Source organism: Sapajus apella, unplaced genomic scaffold (assembly GCF_009761245.1).
Source record: "Sapajus apella isolate SASKATOON/1434 unplaced genomic scaffold, GSC_monkey_1.0 scaffold55, whole genome shotgun sequence".
NCBI lineage: Eukaryota > Metazoa > Chordata > Mammalia > Primates > Cebidae > Sapajus > Sapajus apella.
This window is the reverse complement of record NW_022436995.1, coordinates 8,452,524-8,472,763: the sequence shown is the minus strand read 5'-3', so window position 1 is coordinate 8,472,763 and position 20,240 is coordinate 8,452,524. Positions and strand designations below refer to the sequence as shown.

Genomic DNA, 20,240 nt, shown 5'->3' with positions numbered 1-20,240 from the left:
TTTAGCATAGTTACCAAAAATCTAATTAATTTGAAACAGAGGGGGAGATTCAACAAGGGGATAACAAGTACAATTTTTTGCTTTGTTTTGTTTGCAAGTTTACTACAGTGTTCATATTTGTTATAAATCTAATTCTAATGCTAATGGCACAATTCAATCAATAAGTACATTTTTTTCTTCATGGAAATCTGCCATATAAAAAACTTGCGTTCCAAAACAGCACAGTTTAAGTTTACAAGGCACAATTCTCTATTAAGAAAGAAAGAAGACCAGGTGCGGTGGCTCACGCCTGTAATCCCAACACTTTGGAAGGCTAAGGCAGGCGGATCACCTGAGGTCAGAAGTTCAAACCAGCCTGGCCAACATGGTGAAACCCTGTCTCTACTAAAAATACAAAAATTAACTGGGTGTGGTGGCAGGCGCCCATAATCCCAGCTACTCAGGAGGTTAAGGCAGGAGAATTGCTTGAATTCGGGAGGTGGAGGTGGCAGTGAGCTGAAATTGCACCACTGCACTCCAGCCTGGGCAACAATAGCAAAACTTGGAAAGGAAAGGAAAAGAAAAGGAAGGGAAGGGAAGGGAAAGGAAAGGAAGAAAGAGGAAGGAGGGAGGGAGAGAGGAAGGGAGGAAGAGAAGGAAGGAAGCAGGGAAGAAAGGAAGGGAGGGAGGGAGGGAGAGAGGGAGGAAGAGAAGGAAGGAAGCAGGGAAGGAAGGAAGGAAGGAAGGGAGGGAGGGAGGGAGGAAGGGACGGAGGGAGGGAGGGAGAATCCCTGGCGTGGTGGCTCTTACTGTATCTGTAATACCAGCACTTTGGAAAGCCAAGGCAGGTGGATCACCTGTGGTCAGGATTTCAAAACCAGCCTGGCCAACATGGTGAAACCCTGTCTCTACTAAAAAACAAAATTTAGCTGGGCATGGTAGTGCAAGATTGAGTTACTACACTCCAGCCTAGGCAATACAGCAAGCCTGAAAAAAAAAAAAAAAAAGAAAGTAAAAGAAAGAGAGAAAAAGAGGCAGAGAACTTACCATCATTTATGGGATATCTGTGTGTGTTAGGCTCAGTACTACATATCTATGTTTACTCACTTAGCTTCTTACAATCCTATCCTACTCTGTAAGTATCATCATCTCTACTTAACCGATGAAGCAAATGGTTTATCAGTAAACAAAAAAATTACTCCTTTCATTCTAGGCCATGCCATACACTCGGGCACGGCATAGAATGAAAGGAGTGCAAAATGTGTATACAAAATGTACAAAATGTATATTTATTGCTTACAAGTTAAGAGGCAGATTATCTCATATTTCTCAAAACATTTACCTAAATAGGCAGGGTTACCTGGTAGACTGCTGAGCTGGTGGAGAGCTATGGCTTCGCTCACACCCTATGCAAGTTAAGTTATGTCCTCTGATCTTTCGGAGGCTGGCAGACATCTGTGCTGATGGGTGACCTCTGGCTCTTTCTTTGGCAACCCCCCCTGGTTTTCCTACTTCTCCAACCACTTCACTCAGTTTCCTATTAAGTGGTTATTTCCCCACCTCTCCTTTAAATGCGGGATTTCCCCCACATCAGCCTTCTCATTTTATACACTCCTTGAGTTACTTCAGCCACTTCAAAGGTTTCAATTACCAGAGGAATCACTGAGACTAATTAGGAGCTGATAAGTCACAAATCTCTATTTCCAGCCCAGATTTCTCTCCTAAGTTCTGAAACATTCCCAGCTGGTTGTCCAGAGCCTCCTCCAATACAAAAGGTCCAAAACTGAATTCCTCTCCCATCCCCTCTCAGACCCTAGACCTGTCTTCTGCTGCCTGGGTTTACTGTCTCAGGAAATACCATCACTATGACCCTGTTTCCCAAACCAGAAATCTGGAAGTGATCCAAACCATCTCTCTTCTCTTCTTCCCCATAGTCAATCACATTTTATCTATTTATTTATTTTTTGAGACAGAGTCTTGCTCTGTCACCCAGGCTGGAGTGCAATGGTGCACTCCTGGCTCACTACAACTTCGGCCTCCTGGGTTCAAGTAATTCTCCTGCCTCAGCCTCCCAAGTAGCTGAGATTACAGGCACTGACCACCATGCTTGTCTGATTTTTATATTTTTAGTAGAGACGGGGCTTCACCAAGTTGGCCAGGCTGGTCTCAAACTCCTGACCTCATGTGATCCATCCACCTCAGACTCCCGAAGTGCCGGGATTACAGGCATGAGCCACCGTGCCTGGCCTACTAAATTTTATTAACTTGACATCCTCCCCACTTCTCAAGTCTGTTAACTTTTCTGCAGTCCTGTGACCACCAATGTCTTTTACAGAGAACAGACTCCCATGCTTCAGAAATTCTCTACCCCAACCCACTCCTGAGAGATACTGTTATCAGAAAGGGGTCCTGATCCACACCCCAAAAGAGGGTTCTTAGATCTTGTGGAAGAAAGAATTTCGAATGAGTCTACAGAGTATAGTGAAAGCAAGTTTATTAAGAAACAAAAGGGACCGGACATGTGGCTCACGCTTATAATCCCAGCACTTTGGGAGGCTGAGGCAGGCAGATCACGAGCTCAGGAGTTCCAGACCAGCCTGTCCAATTATGGTGAAACCCCATTTCTACTAAAAGATACAAAAATTAGCCAGGCGTGGTGGTGCACACCTGGAGTCCCAGCCACTCGCGAGGCTGAGGCAGGAGAATGGCTTGAACCCAGGAGGCGGGGGTTGCAGTGAGCCAAGATGGTGCCACTGCTCACCAACCAGCCTGGGTAACAGAGTGAGACTCTGTCCCCGCCCCCCCCCCAAAAAAAAGAACTTAAAGGAATAAAAGAATGGCTCCACCAGTAAATCCAGTCAGAGCTGGGTTTTCCCAAAAAGTAAGAGGAGGAACACACCCACCTTAGGTACAATGCTTGTTTATATGTAAGATAACAAGGTAAAAAAACCGTATGGAGGAGATGTTCTCTACTACAAGGGCTCATGATACAGGATTGTTCATCTTTGTGTAACTACTATATTCCACAAGAGTCTATATTATCTTTAAAGCAAAACTTACTCTTTTTTTTTTTTTGAGACGGAGTTTTGCTCTTGTTGCCCAGGCTGGAATGCAATGGCGCAATTCTGGCTCACTGCAACCTCTGCCTCCCAGGTTCAAGCGATTCTCCTGCCTCAGCCTCCTGATTAGCTGAGATTAAGGATTGCACTACCACACCCAGCTAATTTTGTATTTTTAGTAGAGACGGGGTTTTTTTTCCATGTTAGTCAGGCTGGTCCCACACTCCCGACCTCAGGTGATCTGCCCTCCTCGACCTCCCAAAGTGCTGGGATTACAGACCTGAGACACCACGCCTGGCCAAAACCTAATCTTAAATTTAGAATGCTTTTGTTCTTAAGATATCAGGACATCAGGACATTTCCTGGGTCTGTTAAGTCCTGAGTCTGTTTGGCAAACGCTATTAACCTGTTCCCTTAACTGTAAACATGCTGTGACTAAGAATGCCTAACTTCCTGGGGCTGTAGCACAGCAAGTCTCAGCCTTATTTTACCTAGCCCCTATTCAAGATGGAGTCTGACATGGTTTAGATTTGTGTCCCCGCCTAAATGTCCTGTCAAATCGGAGAAGGGGTCTGGTGAGAGGTGACTGGATCCTGGGGATGGATTTTCCCCTAGCTGTTCTCATGATAGTGAGTGAATTCTCATGAGAGATGCCGGTTTAAGTGTGGCAGATCCCCCAAGCTCTCTCTCCTGCCACCCTGTGAAGAAGGTACTTGCTTCCCGTTTGTCTTCTGCCATGATGGTAAGTTTCCTGAGGCCTCCCCAGCCATGCAGAGCTATGAGTCAATTAAACCTCTTTTCTTTATAAATTATGCAGTCAAATAGTTCTTTATAGCAGTGTTGTCAAAGGCATTTGAATCAGAACAACTCCATCTTGAGTGAAGGCTAGGACAAAGAGGGCTAGCACTTGCTGGGCTGCATTGCCAGGAAGTTAGGTATTCCTACACTCTAGATGTTTATGATTAAGGGCAGATTGATAACATTTACTAAACACACTCAGATTCAGGAATGTCCTGATATCCTGATAGCTTGAGGAGAAAAGCATTCTTAATTTTGCTTTAAAGGTAATAATATCGATTCTTGCAAAATATATTAAGAAAATTAATCCTTTGTCACAAAGCCTGTAGCAGAGCACATCTCCCATGATCCTTTTTTATCCTATACATAAGCAAACATCTGGTGGGCCCGTTCCTCCTCTTACTTTCCGGGACGCCCTACTCTGTCTATGGAGTAAGTAGCCATTCTTTCACCACTTTACTTTCTGGCCTTCACTTTGCACTGTGGACTCACCCTGAATTCTTTCTTGCACAATATCCAAGAACCCTCTCTTGGGGTCTGGATCAGGACACCTTTCTGATAACAGTATGAAAACTGACTAATACAGTCACTATGACTCAAATGCCTCTGACAATATGACACACGATCATGACACTTCCCTGTTCCCTCAAGCTAAGGCCCTCCATGGTCTAACCCACTTTCCTCCCAGCCTCATCTACTCTCTCCTCCGTCACTGTCCATACAGACTGAATCACAGTCAGCTCCTCCTGATTCACCAGGTACTCTTTAAACATACTGTTCTTTCTGCCCCAAACATCCTTCCTAGTCCCCTCATCCTAAGTTACTCCACCTGGACACCGCCCTCTTCAGGAAGCCTTCTTGGTCCCCAAAGCTAGATTACGCACTTCTTGTGCTCACAGAGCACCTAATGCTTAGGTGTATTATATCATTTATCACTCTGCTTGGTAATTATGAGTTTTTCTTTTTTTCCCACACTGAACTCTGTTTCCTTTTTTGTTAATCTCCCTGACTGGACCACGAGCTCCTGGAGGGCATGAACTGCACGCTCACTGCACCCCGCCACCTTGCATAGCACTTGGCCAGAGAACTGCCATCCAATAAACATTTGCTGCATGAAAAACTGGTTGGATGAATGAGGAAGCAAACTACCAAGGGAGTGACCTCAGGCCCCAGCTCTCTATTGACCAGCTGTGTGACCTCAAGAATGGCGCATTATTGTTTGTGCCTTGGTAGCGTCTGCTATAAAAATAGGGAAAATCCTGCCCTGCTCACCTTATAAAGATGTTAAGATCAAAATTAAAGGAGCTGGTATATGAGAAAACTTCTTAAAAAGTACTTTAAAAAAAAAATCTTGAAATAGGAAATGGTACCCCGACTCTCTCATTTCCAAGCAAGAGTACCTAGAAGAAAAATGTTCGTTAACAACAGGGTGACACAGAAACCACCAAGCAAGACCACTGAGACATCTGGACAAGGTACAGGGGTAGAATTTAACTAATTGGTTTACTGAGGTTGAGTCAGTATCGCTTCCGTCCCCTCAATTACTACAGTACTATAAACAATAAGGTAAATGGGTACTGTGGAGAACATTGTTTCTCTTTGGGAAGCTCAACAAGGGCAGGAACCATGCCTTGTATATTTTATTTTCTCTTATACCAAAGGTATTAACCTGGGATCTATACGGGCTTTAGGAGATCCCTGAAGCTGATAAAATGCTGCATTTTGTGAATTTTCTGAGGAAAAAAAGAAACAACTTCCGAAAGACTTTCAGAACGGACTATGCCTTCAAAAACCTGAGAAATCACTGCCATGTAGTGCCTAGCACATTACAGACGCTGCGCAAATCTTTCCAGGAAGAATCTAGAGAGGAACTGGTATAGACATAGTAAAGGCTCTCATTGGTCATGCCTTCTAACTTACTCAGCAGCAAGTCTCACATACAGAGGAAATATCAGGCCTATTTATTATTCTTCCATACATTTATAACAGGTCAGTTTCCTAAATCTCTCCTTAGCATGCCTAACACACAATATAATTGGCACAGTATTTCACTTATAAGGAATATTCATGTTGTTTTTTCATACTAATGATAAAATTTTCCAATTCCTGTTTTGTCAATACTGCAAGCACACCCCATTATATGTAGCTCAGTCAGTAATTACAACAATAAGCAATAAACTAACCAACTATTTTCTGTCCATAGTTAATTTATTAGTTTTCCCAGTGAAGAACCCAACAATCCTAACTCTGTCAAATGGCGACAAATTCAATTATAACCCTACTCAGATGTGTCATTAGTTACACCTTCTTTCAATTATTTCTCATACTTTACATTAAGATGTTTTTCCTTTATGATGCTGACCTCTCACAAGGCACACAACTGTCCCAGTGGTCAAAAATAACATATGAAGCCAATCTATTTTGAATATCAAATTAATAGCTACATTTACTCACCTGGCTTCAGGCCCTAACTCCCTAACAACTCAGCCATGAGGAGACTACAATATATACAAGCTCTTCTTTAAAAGACTGGACCGAGGGTCCACATGTGGTCACAGATTGATTAGATGATGAGAAAGAAAATCACAATGTGAAGGTCAACAGGGACTAAGTCTGGGGCCTATTTACAGGCTGGTGTTATTGGATAGATGTATTTACTAGTGGCTTGAAAGTGAAAATGACAGCAAGTTGGCCAAGTTTGATGATAACACCGTTTGGATAAAACCATAAAGGACTTTAGGGAGCTCCAGATGGTCTTAATAGAAGTTTGGCGAGCCAATAGCAGATGAAATTCAAATTGGCTAAGTTTAAGGTAATATGTGTCGGCAGAGGGAGTTTAAATCTGTATTCAGCAATAGGCCCAGAACTTATGGGATCCACTCAGCTGAAACTTTCAGAGTCATTACCTTGGTTAGCTCAGGCTAGTGTCCACACTGACCTTACACCTGATTTTTAGGCTGCAGCAATTCTGCTATTCCTCTTAAAGTAGAAGTTTTAATAGTAGCTTCAGGGAACCTGCCACTTAAATAAAACAGGACATCAGGCCATGCAGACAGCAAGCCAAATGAGACATTTTGTTATAAATAGGCTAAGCAGAGGCCTCCACAGAGATGGAACTGAACTGGGAGCAGAGCCATATAAATGACCGAATGTTGGTGGTCCAAGCCTTCTACTCCAGCGGTCCACAGGGCGCCCCGGTGCTACCAAGACCGAGGCCTGCTTGTGCTTATCTTTCCCTTTGCTTCCAAGAGCCACATAATAAATTCCTCATTCTGACGCAAACTTGAATATGCTTCTGCTCCTTGCTACCAAAAAGGCCCCAAGATAGATCACGACAGGAGCTAAAAGGGGCCACTACACTTTTATCACTATTTCAAGGGCATCCAAATGTCCCAAACAATACAGAGAAGAGAATTAAAGTAATCTGCCTCTGGAAAAAAGTTTTCTTTTTTGACCAGGATGAGAAAACAAAACAAAAACTTTACTTACAGCTTGGAGCATCTCATTATTTGAGTAAATAATTTCCAAAACAATTTATTTCCTTCAGTTTCCCTTTCTCATTCTTTTCACCATTTCTCTACCTTTCCCAAAGAATATACTGTGTCATCAGTTGGATAAATTCCATCGAATTAGGGGACTAACCACTCACTGAAAGCTGAACTGATTTTGCCATCTGCAAACAAGTTCAAAGTAGAACCTACTTAATATGTGGCAGTTTTGAAAGCACCATGTGGAAAATGAGCTTCCAACTTCTTTGCTCTTTAAAGAAAACTTCATAATGGCTAAGGCCCTGATGCCATTATTCAATTCCTAAATGGACAACAAATTTGGTAAACACATAAAACACAGCCTTGTAGGTAAGGACAAAATCTTTAAACCTTCAGATGCCCACAGAGTATTTATTTTTTACATTTCTCTTCACACTCAAGTACAGTGACATTTTAGTAATAAGCATTATTTTTTACACTCAGAAAAAAGTAGTATTTGCAAAGCTGAGCAGGACGATAGATACCAAAACAAAAACCTTATTTAAAACAACCAGGAGCGAAGAGACTAAGAGTCTGTATCCAGGCCTTCCCTTTAATTAGCCATGTGACTTCCAACTAATCTGAATCTTCTATTCTCCGTGGCCCTCAATGTCCTTATTTGTAAAATGAAAGAGTTGAACAAAACCTCTGTCGTTCCCTTCCAACTCGACTTAAGTAACTGCATGATTTTAGAAGTAATGTCTAAGTTATTTATACTAGGATAAAGCCAATCATATCCCAATTTACAAGGTGTTCCACAGGTCAAAAAGTATTTTTCCCTTATAGTACACAACGTCTAACAAGGTACACTGTGGTCAAATACACCAAAGGGAATACTTACACTCCTCTTAAATACAAGGTCTTGTGCTTAATATAATACAAGTTCTCATAATGGGAGGCATTACAGTAAAATGGATCCCATACTCTTCTGGCAATGTGGGAAAACATGATATAGTGAGAATAGACAAAATGATGAAAATTATGTTTGTTAATACTCTGTTCCACTCACACAAGCCTCTCAGTATTAAGAGAACCAGGTGTAATAAGTCCCTAAACACCGGATTTAGCAGAAACAAATATAAATCTATTTACAAAAGCAAGATGTATTAGCTGAATTTCCCAATGAAAGGTCGCCCAAAACAGGAGAATTAACAGTAAAAAAATCCCCTCCTAGAACTGGGCCTCCATAGAACTACCAGGCAACAAATACAAAAATATGGAAGGAAAAAAGCAGCATGCTATTTTCAATCTTTCTAGAAAATGAGAGGAGGAAACGAGAACAACAACAAGAAAATTTAAACTACAGTAATGGAATATTTAATTAGCAATGATCAGGTATTTAGTTTTCAGAATATGTAGGTTGTATTTTTTTTCTAATAAAGCATTTCAAATTCTAATTAAAAAAATACTTTATGGAGGAATTAAAAAGATACAATAGTGTCAGAGGAAAAGCCATGATCCCAGAAGCGGAATATTCTAACAACATAACTTACAAGAAACTATGCTATAAAAACAGATTGTTGATTAACACAAACTCATAACAAAACGCAGAGAGCTATCACAATGGTGCTGTAATAACATTTGGCTGCTGAATTCTTTCAATACATTAAATATCTCCTTGGAGACCAAATTACTTTACATTTTCCTAAAAGACAATTTATTATAGCTTTGTTTTCTTCTCATTATCTCTTAAAAATATATCTAATGAAGAAAAGAATACAACTTCTAAATAACTTACATAAAATGGTACTAATGTGTGACAACAGACTTTGGCTTAATATGCTGGTTATTATTTAACAGTACACGACAACCTATTGTCGTGACAAATCCTTACCACAATACAATATTCCATGTGTTACATGTATCAAAAACCACTGTATGCCATTATTATGGCACTCATAAAATTAACAGCCTCAGGCTGCTAGCAATTTAAATAATTGATAAGTTTTCAATTAAAAAGGCAACATTTTCAGGTCTAATACAAAAATCTGTTTAAATTACTGATAAAAATGTACATTTGTACTGGCCCAAAGCCAGAAAATGCTTGCATCCAAACGGGGAAGAAGTAATTCTTCAAGTTTCAACTCAGAGGTTGCAAATCTGTTTTTATTCTTAAGCAGAGGTATAGGCTGTCTATTTACTTGACCTTTGTAATCAATGGAAAAGAATGATTAAAGGACTAACGGTAAAAGTGCCTCTATTTTTGCTTTCCCACATAATGGCTTTTAAAGAAATAGTAAGGTGAGTACAGATTTACTGAATTCTAAATGAAAAACTAAGCTTTTTTGGCCGAGTGCGGTGGCTCATGCCTGCAACCCCAGCACTTTGGAAGGCCAAGGCAAGCGTATCACTTGAGGTCAGGAGTTCAAGACCAGCCTGGCCAACATGGCAAAACCCCGTCTCTACAAAAAAATACAAACATTAGCCAGGTGTGGTGGCAGGCACCTGTAATACCAGCTACCTGGGAGGCTGAGGCATGAGAATCACTTGAACCCAGGAGGCTGAGGATGCAGTAAGCTGAGATCGCACCACTGCACTCCAGCCTAGGCAACAGAGTGAGTCTTCATCTCAAAAACAAAACAAAACAAAACCAAAAAAAAAAAAGCTTTTTGTAAAAAACAGTAAAAATGTAGTAATCTGTCAGTATCTTCCCTATGCCACTACACCAAATCCTGGACTCAAACTTCAGAGCCAAATTGAACCTACAAAATAAAGACCAATGAAAATTTGTAGGAACATGCTGGTAATCATGAGGACTTCCAACCAAAACCTACTGTGAGATTAGGTCCAAATGGTTCTCCTTAAATTTCAATCATAAGAACCGAGACAGATCAAAATTTCAGCCAACCTGGCTAGGCACCTTGGCTCATGCCTATAATTCCAGCACTTTGGGAGGCTGAGGCAGGAGGACCACTTGAGGCCAGGAGTTTGAGACCAACCTGGGCAACAAAGCAAGACCCCATCTCTATAAAAATAATTTTAAAATTAGCTCATCAATGAGCTAGATGACTTCTATTCAGACAAAAAGTAGTAGCTTCCAAGAAATCTCAGGAACTCTTAAATTAAGGACATGTAATATAAAATTAGGTAATCATATTTTCCTACACACAAATTTCCTACACACATAATTAAACACTGCATTTGAGAAAATAAGCATATGCTGTAAGGAAAATATGGTGCAGAAATCACAACTAAGGTATTACATAAACCCACATTATTCAGAATTTAATAACAGTCATGATAGGCTAGGTGAGGTGGCTCAGGCCTATAATTCCAGCACTTTGGGAGGCCAAGGTGGGTGGATCACAAGGTCAGGAGTTCGAGACCTGCCTGGCCAACATGGTGAAACTCTGTCTCTACTAAAAATACAAAAATTAGCTGGGCATGGTGGTAGGTGCCTGTAATCCCAGCTACTCAAGGAGGCTGAAGTAGGAGAATCACTCAAACCTGGGAGGAGGAGGTTGCAGTGAGCCAAGATCATGCCACTGCACTTCAGCCTGGGTGACAGAGCAAGACTTTGTCTCAAAAATAAATATGGTGTTCACATAAAAAGATCCTGCTGCAAATGTGCAAGGAGGAATGTGGGGGCGAGACAATGTAAAACAGTAAATAAGGAACAGCGTGGGGGAAAAAAAGAAACAATTTAAATTCCATAGTCACATTCATACTAGCTCTAAAATCTTGGGCATATAGCTTCCTCATCTAAGAAACAGGGATGATGATAATATCTGTATTGCAGAGTGATTATTAAAACTAAAAATTTAAATACCTCAAGCATTTTGAATATAGCAGTAACTTAGAAATGGAAATCATCATTATTATTATCACCATGATCACATCCACTAACATTTTCAAAAAGCACAATTTGTAAAATCATACCCAAAGTACATATCTTTTGCATGTGGTTAAGTTGAATACATAATGAAAATATATTGATGTCAGTTCTCTGCAATGGACATATGTGAGAAAATTAGAACCCATCTGTGTGTGTGTTTCTAAAAATAAGCATGTCACATTCTCAGGAGAGTTAGTCAATCTATCAATACTAGTGCTAGACCTTTTCAGCAGACAATCCTATTCTGCCTTCCAAGGTACTGATGAGCCCAGCTCTAAATTCTTAGTACACAAAGACTCTCACATAAGTTAATGGGAAGTCAATGGGAAATTGACTTTTCCTATTCTGTGCTGGTTGGAATGCAATGCTGTTAATCATCCTATCCTTCTTGTTCTCTTTCCTCCTACCCTAAATTAAAACTACTGGCGGAAACCCATAGTTTATGGTTTTCATTACAATGAAACAATATCCTGGTTGAAGTTGAAGTCTATCAAAAACCTACAACCTAAATGTTGACTAAGATTAGAGTCTCAATGAAAAGCAACAGCCCTGATTCCATCATTTCCACATGATTCCAAATGATTCCATCATTTGCATTTGTATAGAACTTTTAACTTTTCAAAGGGCTTTCACATCTATTCTCCCATCTGATCATTACAATGCCTTGTGCAGTATAAAGGACAAGTATTATTATTCACAATTGACAGATGAGGCAACTACAGCACTGAAAGGTTAAGTGATTTGCCTAAGGCCAAGAAATCTCAGTAGAGCTAAGGTCTCCTGACTTCCAGTCCAGTGCTCTTTCTACCAGACCACTGGAAAAGGTTTTATAAACAGATTATAAACTCAGATGCAATAAAACATAACTTGAGAGGGAGGCTCAAATCAAGGTTCAGATAACCTGTGTTCCCTCATGAGAGTTGCATTTCTCAAGCTTAGTACTGAAGCTTCAGAAATAGGCCCTTTACTCTTGTTTACTTCAGTATCAGACAAATGTTAACGCAGGTTTTCAGTAAAATTTTAAACAGAAAAGAAGTCATTTCAGAATATATTCAAATCACTTTGATTCAGTAAGTAACCCTGTAGTTCATTTTCGGTGGGAGTAGGATGGGTAGTGCATAAATAACCAAGAGCACATCTTTAAATCGTGTATCCATATTAAGCCTGCAGCTACATTGTAACTATAGTCTGGAAGGGTGAGAGAGATCTCCAGTTGAAAGTAGATTTTGAAAAATTTTTTAGAGCCCAGGGGTTCATTTTTAATGAGCCGTTACTTTAAGTACTGCATAAAAAATACAGGAAATTGATAGTCCATTTAGTCTGCACCATACCTAATGCAAAAGTCATTAAGATGCATTATTCTTAATGTTTATGATATGATCAGTAAGTGTCTTTGAAAATAATGCCCTTAACTTTCATATACGGAAATCCTTGAAACCTTTACCTATTATATAGTAAAATGTATGGCAATTGTGATTTATCACGTCTTTACTATGCCCAAGAAACAGCATCCTCAATTATGTTAACACTTCACAAAAAAATAATCTTCATTTGTTGTATACTTACATATGACAGCATTGCCTTCATTTCTTCATCACTTCTCACTGTAATTCGATCACCATCTTCATCTTCATCTGTTTAAAAGCAACATAATGCAAATGATAAGGTGTGTATTTGTTTAACGCACAAAGGGAACATAATACAATTGGTTTATTACAACGTGATATCCTAACTGTCAACGTCACTTTTTGGGGGGATGTTGAGATAATTAGTTTGTTGTTTTGTTTTCCATTTGGAATATATGATCAGAATCTCAATGTAAAACTAAAACTTTCTTTTAGAGATAGCAGAAAATTAAAATATGGCTCATGTCATTCACAACACATACCAGGTTAAACTAAATAAAACTGGAATATGACAAAATGGGTTTGGTTTGGGGAACTTTAAAAACCAAAGAGAGATCAGTTTTGGTCTCCCAAACAGCACTATATCCCGATTTCTCCATTCTTCCTCTCTCCCAGGCAATCTATCATGTGAGAACAGCATGATAGAAATGGCTAACCCTTATTGAACACTATTATAGATGAGGCACTGTGATCTATGCTTCACATGCAATATCTCCTTAAAAAAATCATAACAAACCTATGACATGGACATCATCATTATTGTCCTCTTTTCACAGGAGAAGCTGGGCCTAGCGCAAGGTTAACTGGTAAAGCAGCTCTAACACAGTTCTCTCTACCCCGTTATGGTTCGCAGCCCTTTCTGAACAGTTTCACTTGTTCTGCGTACTCTCCAACCATAGTAAGCTTCAAATGCTATTCATGCTACTTTGAAATAATTTAAATCTCAAGGCTGGAGGACAAGACTTCACCAACTACACAACCAGAATGTGTCAATTTGAATAAGTATCATCAGAGACCACATCTAGAAATAATGTACTTATTCCATGATCCTTCACTTATTCAAAGTAGTTTTTGAAATATCTCTTCAAAACTGCTTTAAAACCCTATAGGCTGCGTGAGAGTATTAAACCTCATTTTTAACCCAAAAAGGAATTGCTGGCCTGATTGCTCACCCACACCATCTGCCAGGCATATCTAAGAAGGACTTATGGCTACTTCTAAATATATAGTTAGCTATTCATCATTCTGTAAAGATATGTCAACAGTGAGGCCAACCTAGGTGGTAGACTCTAAATGCACAGTTGAAAGAAATGCCGAAAACATCTTGAGCGACGTACAGCACCTCCCAAGGGGACAACTTGGAAGGGACAGGCTCTCAGTAGGATGCCTCAACTCTGGTATGCTTGTAAAAATCAGAATTATTATTTTTGTTCACTCTTGGCAATATAATTACTGATTTGATCATATAGAAAGGCTGTTCTGACCCCAGGCTTGGAGAGCCTCAGCTAAATCTCTCATCATGAAGAGAATAAGCCTGCACAACATGCTCGGGGAACGCTTACTGAAAGTACACAGGGATTTCAGTTCAACACAGGGATCTTCCCCCCGCCACAGGTCAGTGAGTCTTCCCTCCTGTAGTTCCAAGGATACCCCCTTGCTCAGTGACTAGGCTGTGGGGACCCTAGGAGGAAGCTTGTCCTCTTTCATAATTAGCTTATTTTCAAGCAAAATACTTTCTCCCTTTATCTCTTCAGTAGCCAACAGCAATCTGATAGCATGATAGAAACCAACATTTCGACCAGCCCCATTCAGTGACCCACAGCTGTCATTCAGGTTTTCTTTCCAAGCATTTGTTTCTGGATCCTGGTTCACTCCTGCAGAGTTCCCCAACTCGGTGTGAATCAGCATCACCAAGATCACACTGTCTAAATCTGGGAGAGCCATTACCAGTATTCTGTTATTAAGAGTTGCCTGTTTTCAGAGTAAAAGGCATACACTGGTCACGTTCAGTAACGAAGACAGCACAGTCCTGAGAGATGTTATACACATAAAGAACTATATAGGAATCTAGCACTTTTTCTTTCCTTTGTTCACTTTAGATACAAAATCTCTAGGGCCGAATTGGGAGAGAAATGGCATTCTAGCTGTAGAAAGAGAAGAAAGGAGTCCCTATATATAGGTTCTAGAAACTACTATTTTCAAGGTTAAAGTGAAAGTTTTCTTAAAAATGCAGGAGACGGGAAAAAACAGAGTACAAAAGGATATAATGTTACATATCACCACACACGAAAGCACTTTACATTTCTGCTATAAAACCAGGTCAAATTCTGTTTAAATGTAAGCTAAACTGATGTTCTTTATGAAGTCATGAACTTGGAATAAAAACAATTTCCAGCCTGAATAAAGTGGTTTTTAAAATAAATCTCATTTCTGCAACTAAGCTAGCTATAGAGATGATGGTTACAAAGAGACTGCTTATATTCAAATTTCAATATACACAGGACCTGAGTAAGGTATTGTTCACACAGGATGGGCAGGTGCTTATATTTTGGTAAAACAGGTGAAAATCCTTCTTATAAATTCTAAAGAAAGGGCACCAATTACAGAAAGATCATTTCAATCGCAATCATGAACAAAAGGAAAGTTCAACTTCTCAAAGCTAGGGCTTTAACCTTTAAGGTTAAACCAAAACATTCTGGAATTCTAAATTTCTAAGAAATCTCTTAAGGGAGTATTTCAGAAGAAAAAGATCTGTGAAAGAAGTCAGCTACCAGCATAATTTCTTGTTGAGAAGTTGCAAAAAAAGAAACATTACAACAGCATTTGCTTAAGTGGACAGAAAACTAAGGTCAAAAGACTAGAATAGCTTTTGACATCGACCCAGTGATAAAATGTTGGCACTATCCCATAAGGGGGTCTGACTCCAAAAGAAAGATTTCAGATAAGATGAAAGAGGCATTCTAATAAAGGCTGGGGATGAAATCAGGCTTATATGAAATAGTGATTAATAGTTCTTATGGGTTAATCAAATACCTAGTTTTATGTATGTTTTCTTTACAAACTGCTCTTTGGGGGACTGTCTGCTGTGTTCTTTAATATCTGTGCTTAGTTGTCTTATTAAAGAAAGACTCCTGTTTCTGTCCAAGAGGAAACTGAGTTGGAAAAGTAACCACACCCATGAGAAGACTGGTGGCTCCAGCCAAAAGGTAAAAGCTGAGCTATCTCTGACCCCTTAATGGCAGCCCAAGAGCAAACCATTCACCTTAACCTGTAAAGCAAAACTGTACTTCTCTCTAAAGACAGTGAATTGACAGCTATGAAAAGTTAGTGAAGGGTAAAAAGCAGAAATACATACTAAACAACTTACTACAGCAGTAGCCTAAAATACTTTTTTGAACAAGAAGTTGGATATATACAACCCACCTAGCCAAAACTCAGGCTAGCTGCCTATCAAACCAGATTAGCTATAAAAATTCCACTAGCTGGAACCATAAATCATAAAAACTTACTAAACTGGCACAAAGTTTCAAAGGTATAAATATGTTAGAGAACAACACTAGAAAGTAGTGGTACTAAGTAGTAAGAAGTAAAAAAAATAATTTGAGCTGTTTCTATCTTATACATGAAGGTTCTTTGCCATCTGACCAAAAAAGCATTACCGGATATGACTAAGAAAAGGGGTGGGGTTGGGGGAGCAGACAAATCTGATACACTAGTTCACAATGAGAATTCCAGGCTTCTCTAGTTGCCTGGAGCACAGTAATATGATTTTCCAGCACATTAGGGAAGCAAAAGTAGAACCAGAAAGCCTATGTACTGGCTAGATTTTGTTAATGTCACTTAAAATGGAGGAAAAAATCCTAGCAAGGTACCAAATAGAGTGCAGCAGATGGTAAACAAATATTATGAAGCAATCTTCACAAAATCTGTAGTGTGTCACAAATATACAAAATGGCAGAGTTTGGGAAAAGAGAATCATAACAGGCCATATGTTGTTAGCGATTTTATTTGAAGCAACATGCAATCCAAAAGAAAAACCAAGAAGAGAAACATAAAGGCCCAATAGAGAGGAGAGGCAGCCTCAGGTAAGGGGCGGTCAGAATGGCCTACTGAGTAAACAGCAGACAAGCAGCAGACTCCAGGGAGCTCTCAGCCAAACAGCACCCACTGCGGTGGCAGGGGCTCAAGAAGGCTTTCAAGAGAAACAATCCAGCTTCTACAAAGAGCTACAGAAAGTTAAGGCAATATATTATGTGTCATTTGTCACACTCCTTCTGTGCCAGGTGGCAACTAAAACTACTGCAAAGGCACTTTTCCCAGGTAAGAGAAAAGAAATGAAAACATAATTGTAGAGGTTAGAAAGACATCAACAGGAAACTACCAGAAAACATGTTTAAAGCCCTTCTCAGGTGTGGAGTTTAATGATGGGGGCAGGACTAGAGGCCATACTTTCCATGGCCACATCTTCATATCCATGAGTTCTAATTTAGTTTCCTGCTTCCCTCTTCCTGATTCCTTCCTTACTTCTTTGCTTTCTTCCTCCTTCCAGCAAATAAAAGTACTGTTCTGGGCAGTGGGATAGTAACAGTGAAAAAAGAAAAAAACAAACTCCTGACCTCACAGAACTTACACTCTAGTGGAAAGACACTGAAGGAGGTGAGAGAGTGGGCTGTGCTGGCATCTGGAGAAAGACCGTTCCAGGCAGAGGGAGCAGCTAATACAAAGGCCCTGGGTCAGAGGAATGCCTGACGTGTTTGACAGACAGAGAGGTAGCCAGAGTGGCTAGAACAGAATGAGAGGTGGAGAGAGAAATACACGGGTTCAGAGAAGCAATGGTGGGACAGGTTGAGGGCAGATGAGAAAATGCAGAGCCTTGCAGGGCATTTTAAGGACTTGGTTTTTACTTTGGAGTGAGATGGAAATCACTGGAGGGTTGTAGGAATGATGGTATCACCTGGCTGCTAAAAGAATCACTCTGCTGCCATGTGGAAAAGAGGCTGTATAGAGGCAAAAGTAGAACAGGGAAACCAGTTAGGAGGCCACTGTCCTAATCCTGGGGAGAGATGATGGTGGCCTAAACCACGATGAGGTTTTGAGAAGTCATCACATGCTGGGTACATTTTGAAGACAGAGCCAACAGAATTTGCTGATGAATGGGATATAAAAAGTTTATCCTTATTACGTCATTCCTTCAACCATCCATGCATTCCAGAAATACACACAGAGTATCTATTACGTGCTAGATACTATGGTAGGATTTCTAGGGGTTCAAAAATGAGCTGCCCTGTCCACTGACCTTGAGGAACAACTAGTCTGGTGCTTGAGAAAAGGACTCAAACTTCTTAATTTTCATACAAATTAACAAGACTCTTAATAAGAAATGACTAGTCTCATAAGATAAAAAGGGATTTGGACTTTTTGCATCAACAATATTTCAAGCCAAAATTTCAACAAATTAAAGCTCTCCTATTTTGTCTCAAATTCTAGGATGCATAATTAACTTTTTTTTTTTTTTGAGACGGAGTTTCGCTCTTGTTACCCAGGCTGGAGTGCAATGGCGCGATCTCGGCTCACCGCAACCTCCGCCTCCTGGGTTCAGGCAATTCTCCTGCCTCAGCCTCCTGAGTCGCTGGGATTACAGGCATGCGCCACCATGCCCAGCTAATGTTTTGTATTTTTAGTAGAGACAGGGTTTCACCATGTTGACCAGGATGGTCTCAATCTCTTGACCTCGTGATCCACCCGCCTCGGCCTCCCAAAGTGCTGGGATTACAGGCGTGAGCCACCACGCCCGGCCTGAGGATGCATAATTAACTCTTACATGTTAAATAACTTTTAGGCTCAATGTAGGTTTATTGTGACTTAAAATTTTTCATGAACTTACCTAGTTTTATAAACAACCATTTATCTTTTTACACATACAATAGTTGAAAGAAACTTCATTTCTTCCAAATATTTTATGATTTAGACCCTTCTGTAAAGCAAAAAGAGCCTCCAAACAACCATTTATCTTTTTACATATGTAATAGTTTAAAGAAACTTCATTTCTTCCAAATATTTTATGATTTAGACTCTTCTCTGAAGCAAAAAGAGGCTTCTACCCACCTATTCTTAACGAGATTGTCATGGCTATCTGAGCCTAAGAGTATCTCCTACAGGTGTCACTCCAGTTATCAGCTATAGTTGTTTCCTATACTCTGAGAATTTACAACTTACAGAATTGCAATTTTGCTTTAAATGGTCATACTATGCCAAATTCAAAATGAAACATGATGTGTTGGTTTAAAGATGTCCACCCTAAATACAAAATAACCTTCCAGAACTTCATAAAACAGCTGAAAATGATTCTGCACAATGAGAAGAAGAGTGTAAAATAGTCAGGGTTGAAGAAAGGCACAAATTAAATAAATATTTCTCCTATAACCATGTTTTCTGAACCAAACTCAGATGCATGGTTTGATGCATGTGAAGATACTTGTGAGAGCCACAAACCAGAACACATGAGTGCCACGAAAAAGTGAAACCACATGGTTTTTATAGGTTTAAGACAACATTTGTCTACAAGGACTTAAAATGCATTTTTCAGTCACCAGTGAGATTTTACTGTCCAGCAACAACAATCCAACAGTCATTTTACAGCAGTTATTTCTCTAGAGAAAATGCTGGCAGAGGAACATAAGTAACAGATATGCACAGGAAATGCATTAGTGGGCACGGTTGATTTTTATCACCTCATGTGCTGGTGTACTCATTAATCTGCTAATGAAACTGTGAAAATCAGCAGGGGTCTCTGGGCCTATATGAATGTCAAGCTCTTACAGCATATGTAGAACCCAGAAATACAAACACACAATTTATGGTTATAGAATTTAGTTTCATCTCAGAAAGGTTCTCACAACTGGGAAAAAAAAAACCTATTCAGTAACTGGTGTGGAATCAATTATCTGCTTGAAAAATAAAGTTGGATCCCAATCTGATTTCTTCCACCAAAATAAACTGAAGATGGTGCAAGAATTAACAAAACCACGGGCCAGGTGTGGTGGCTCACACCTGTAATGCCAGCACTTTGAGAGGTTGAGGCAGGTGGATCACCTGAGTTCAGGAGTTCAAGACCAGCCTGACCAACATGGTGAAACCCCATCTCTACTAAAAAATACAAAAATTACCCAGGTATGGTGGCGGGCACCTACAATCCCAGCTACTCGGGAGGCTGAGGCAGGAGAATTGCTTGAAACCGGGAGGTGGAGTTTACAGTGAGCTGCGATTGCTCCATTGCACTCCAGCCTGGGCAACAGAGCAAGATTCCATCTTAAAAAACAAACAAAACAAAACAAAACTAGGCCGGGCGCGATGGCTCAAGCCTGTAATCCCAGCACTTTGGGAGTCCGAGGCGGGTGGATCACGAGGTCAAGAGATCGAGACCATCCTGGTCAACATGGTGAAACCCTGTCTCACCATGTTATTTTGTAAAAATACAAAAACATTAGCTGGGCATGGTGGCGCGTGCCTGTAATCCCAGCTACTTAGGAAGTTGAGGCAGGAGAATTGCCTGAACCCAGGAGGCGGAGGTTGCGGTGAGCCGAGATCGCGCCATTGCACTCCAGCCTGGGTAACAAGAGTGAAACTCCATCTCAAA

At 40.2% G+C, this 20,240-nt stretch overlaps 1 protein-coding gene across 11 annotated transcripts in view; it reads right to left on the bottom strand.

Annotated features, from left to right (window-relative positions):
- Positions 1-20,240, bottom strand: part of MAP2K5 (mitogen-activated protein kinase kinase 5) — a 261,524-nt gene that overhangs the window by 225,886 nt on the left and 15,398 nt on the right. For 10 of the 11 annotated variants that reach the window (XM_032244603.1, XM_032244610.1, XM_032244604.1 and 7 more), the window contains exon 3: positions 12,765-12,832. In XM_032244603.1, coding sequence (XP_032100494.1) covers positions 12,765-12,832 — 68 coding nt within the window. Of the gene's footprint in view, positions 1-1,339; positions 1,958-12,764; positions 12,833-20,240 lie in introns of those variants that run through there. The other variant, XM_032244613.1, reaches the window with a different exon arrangement.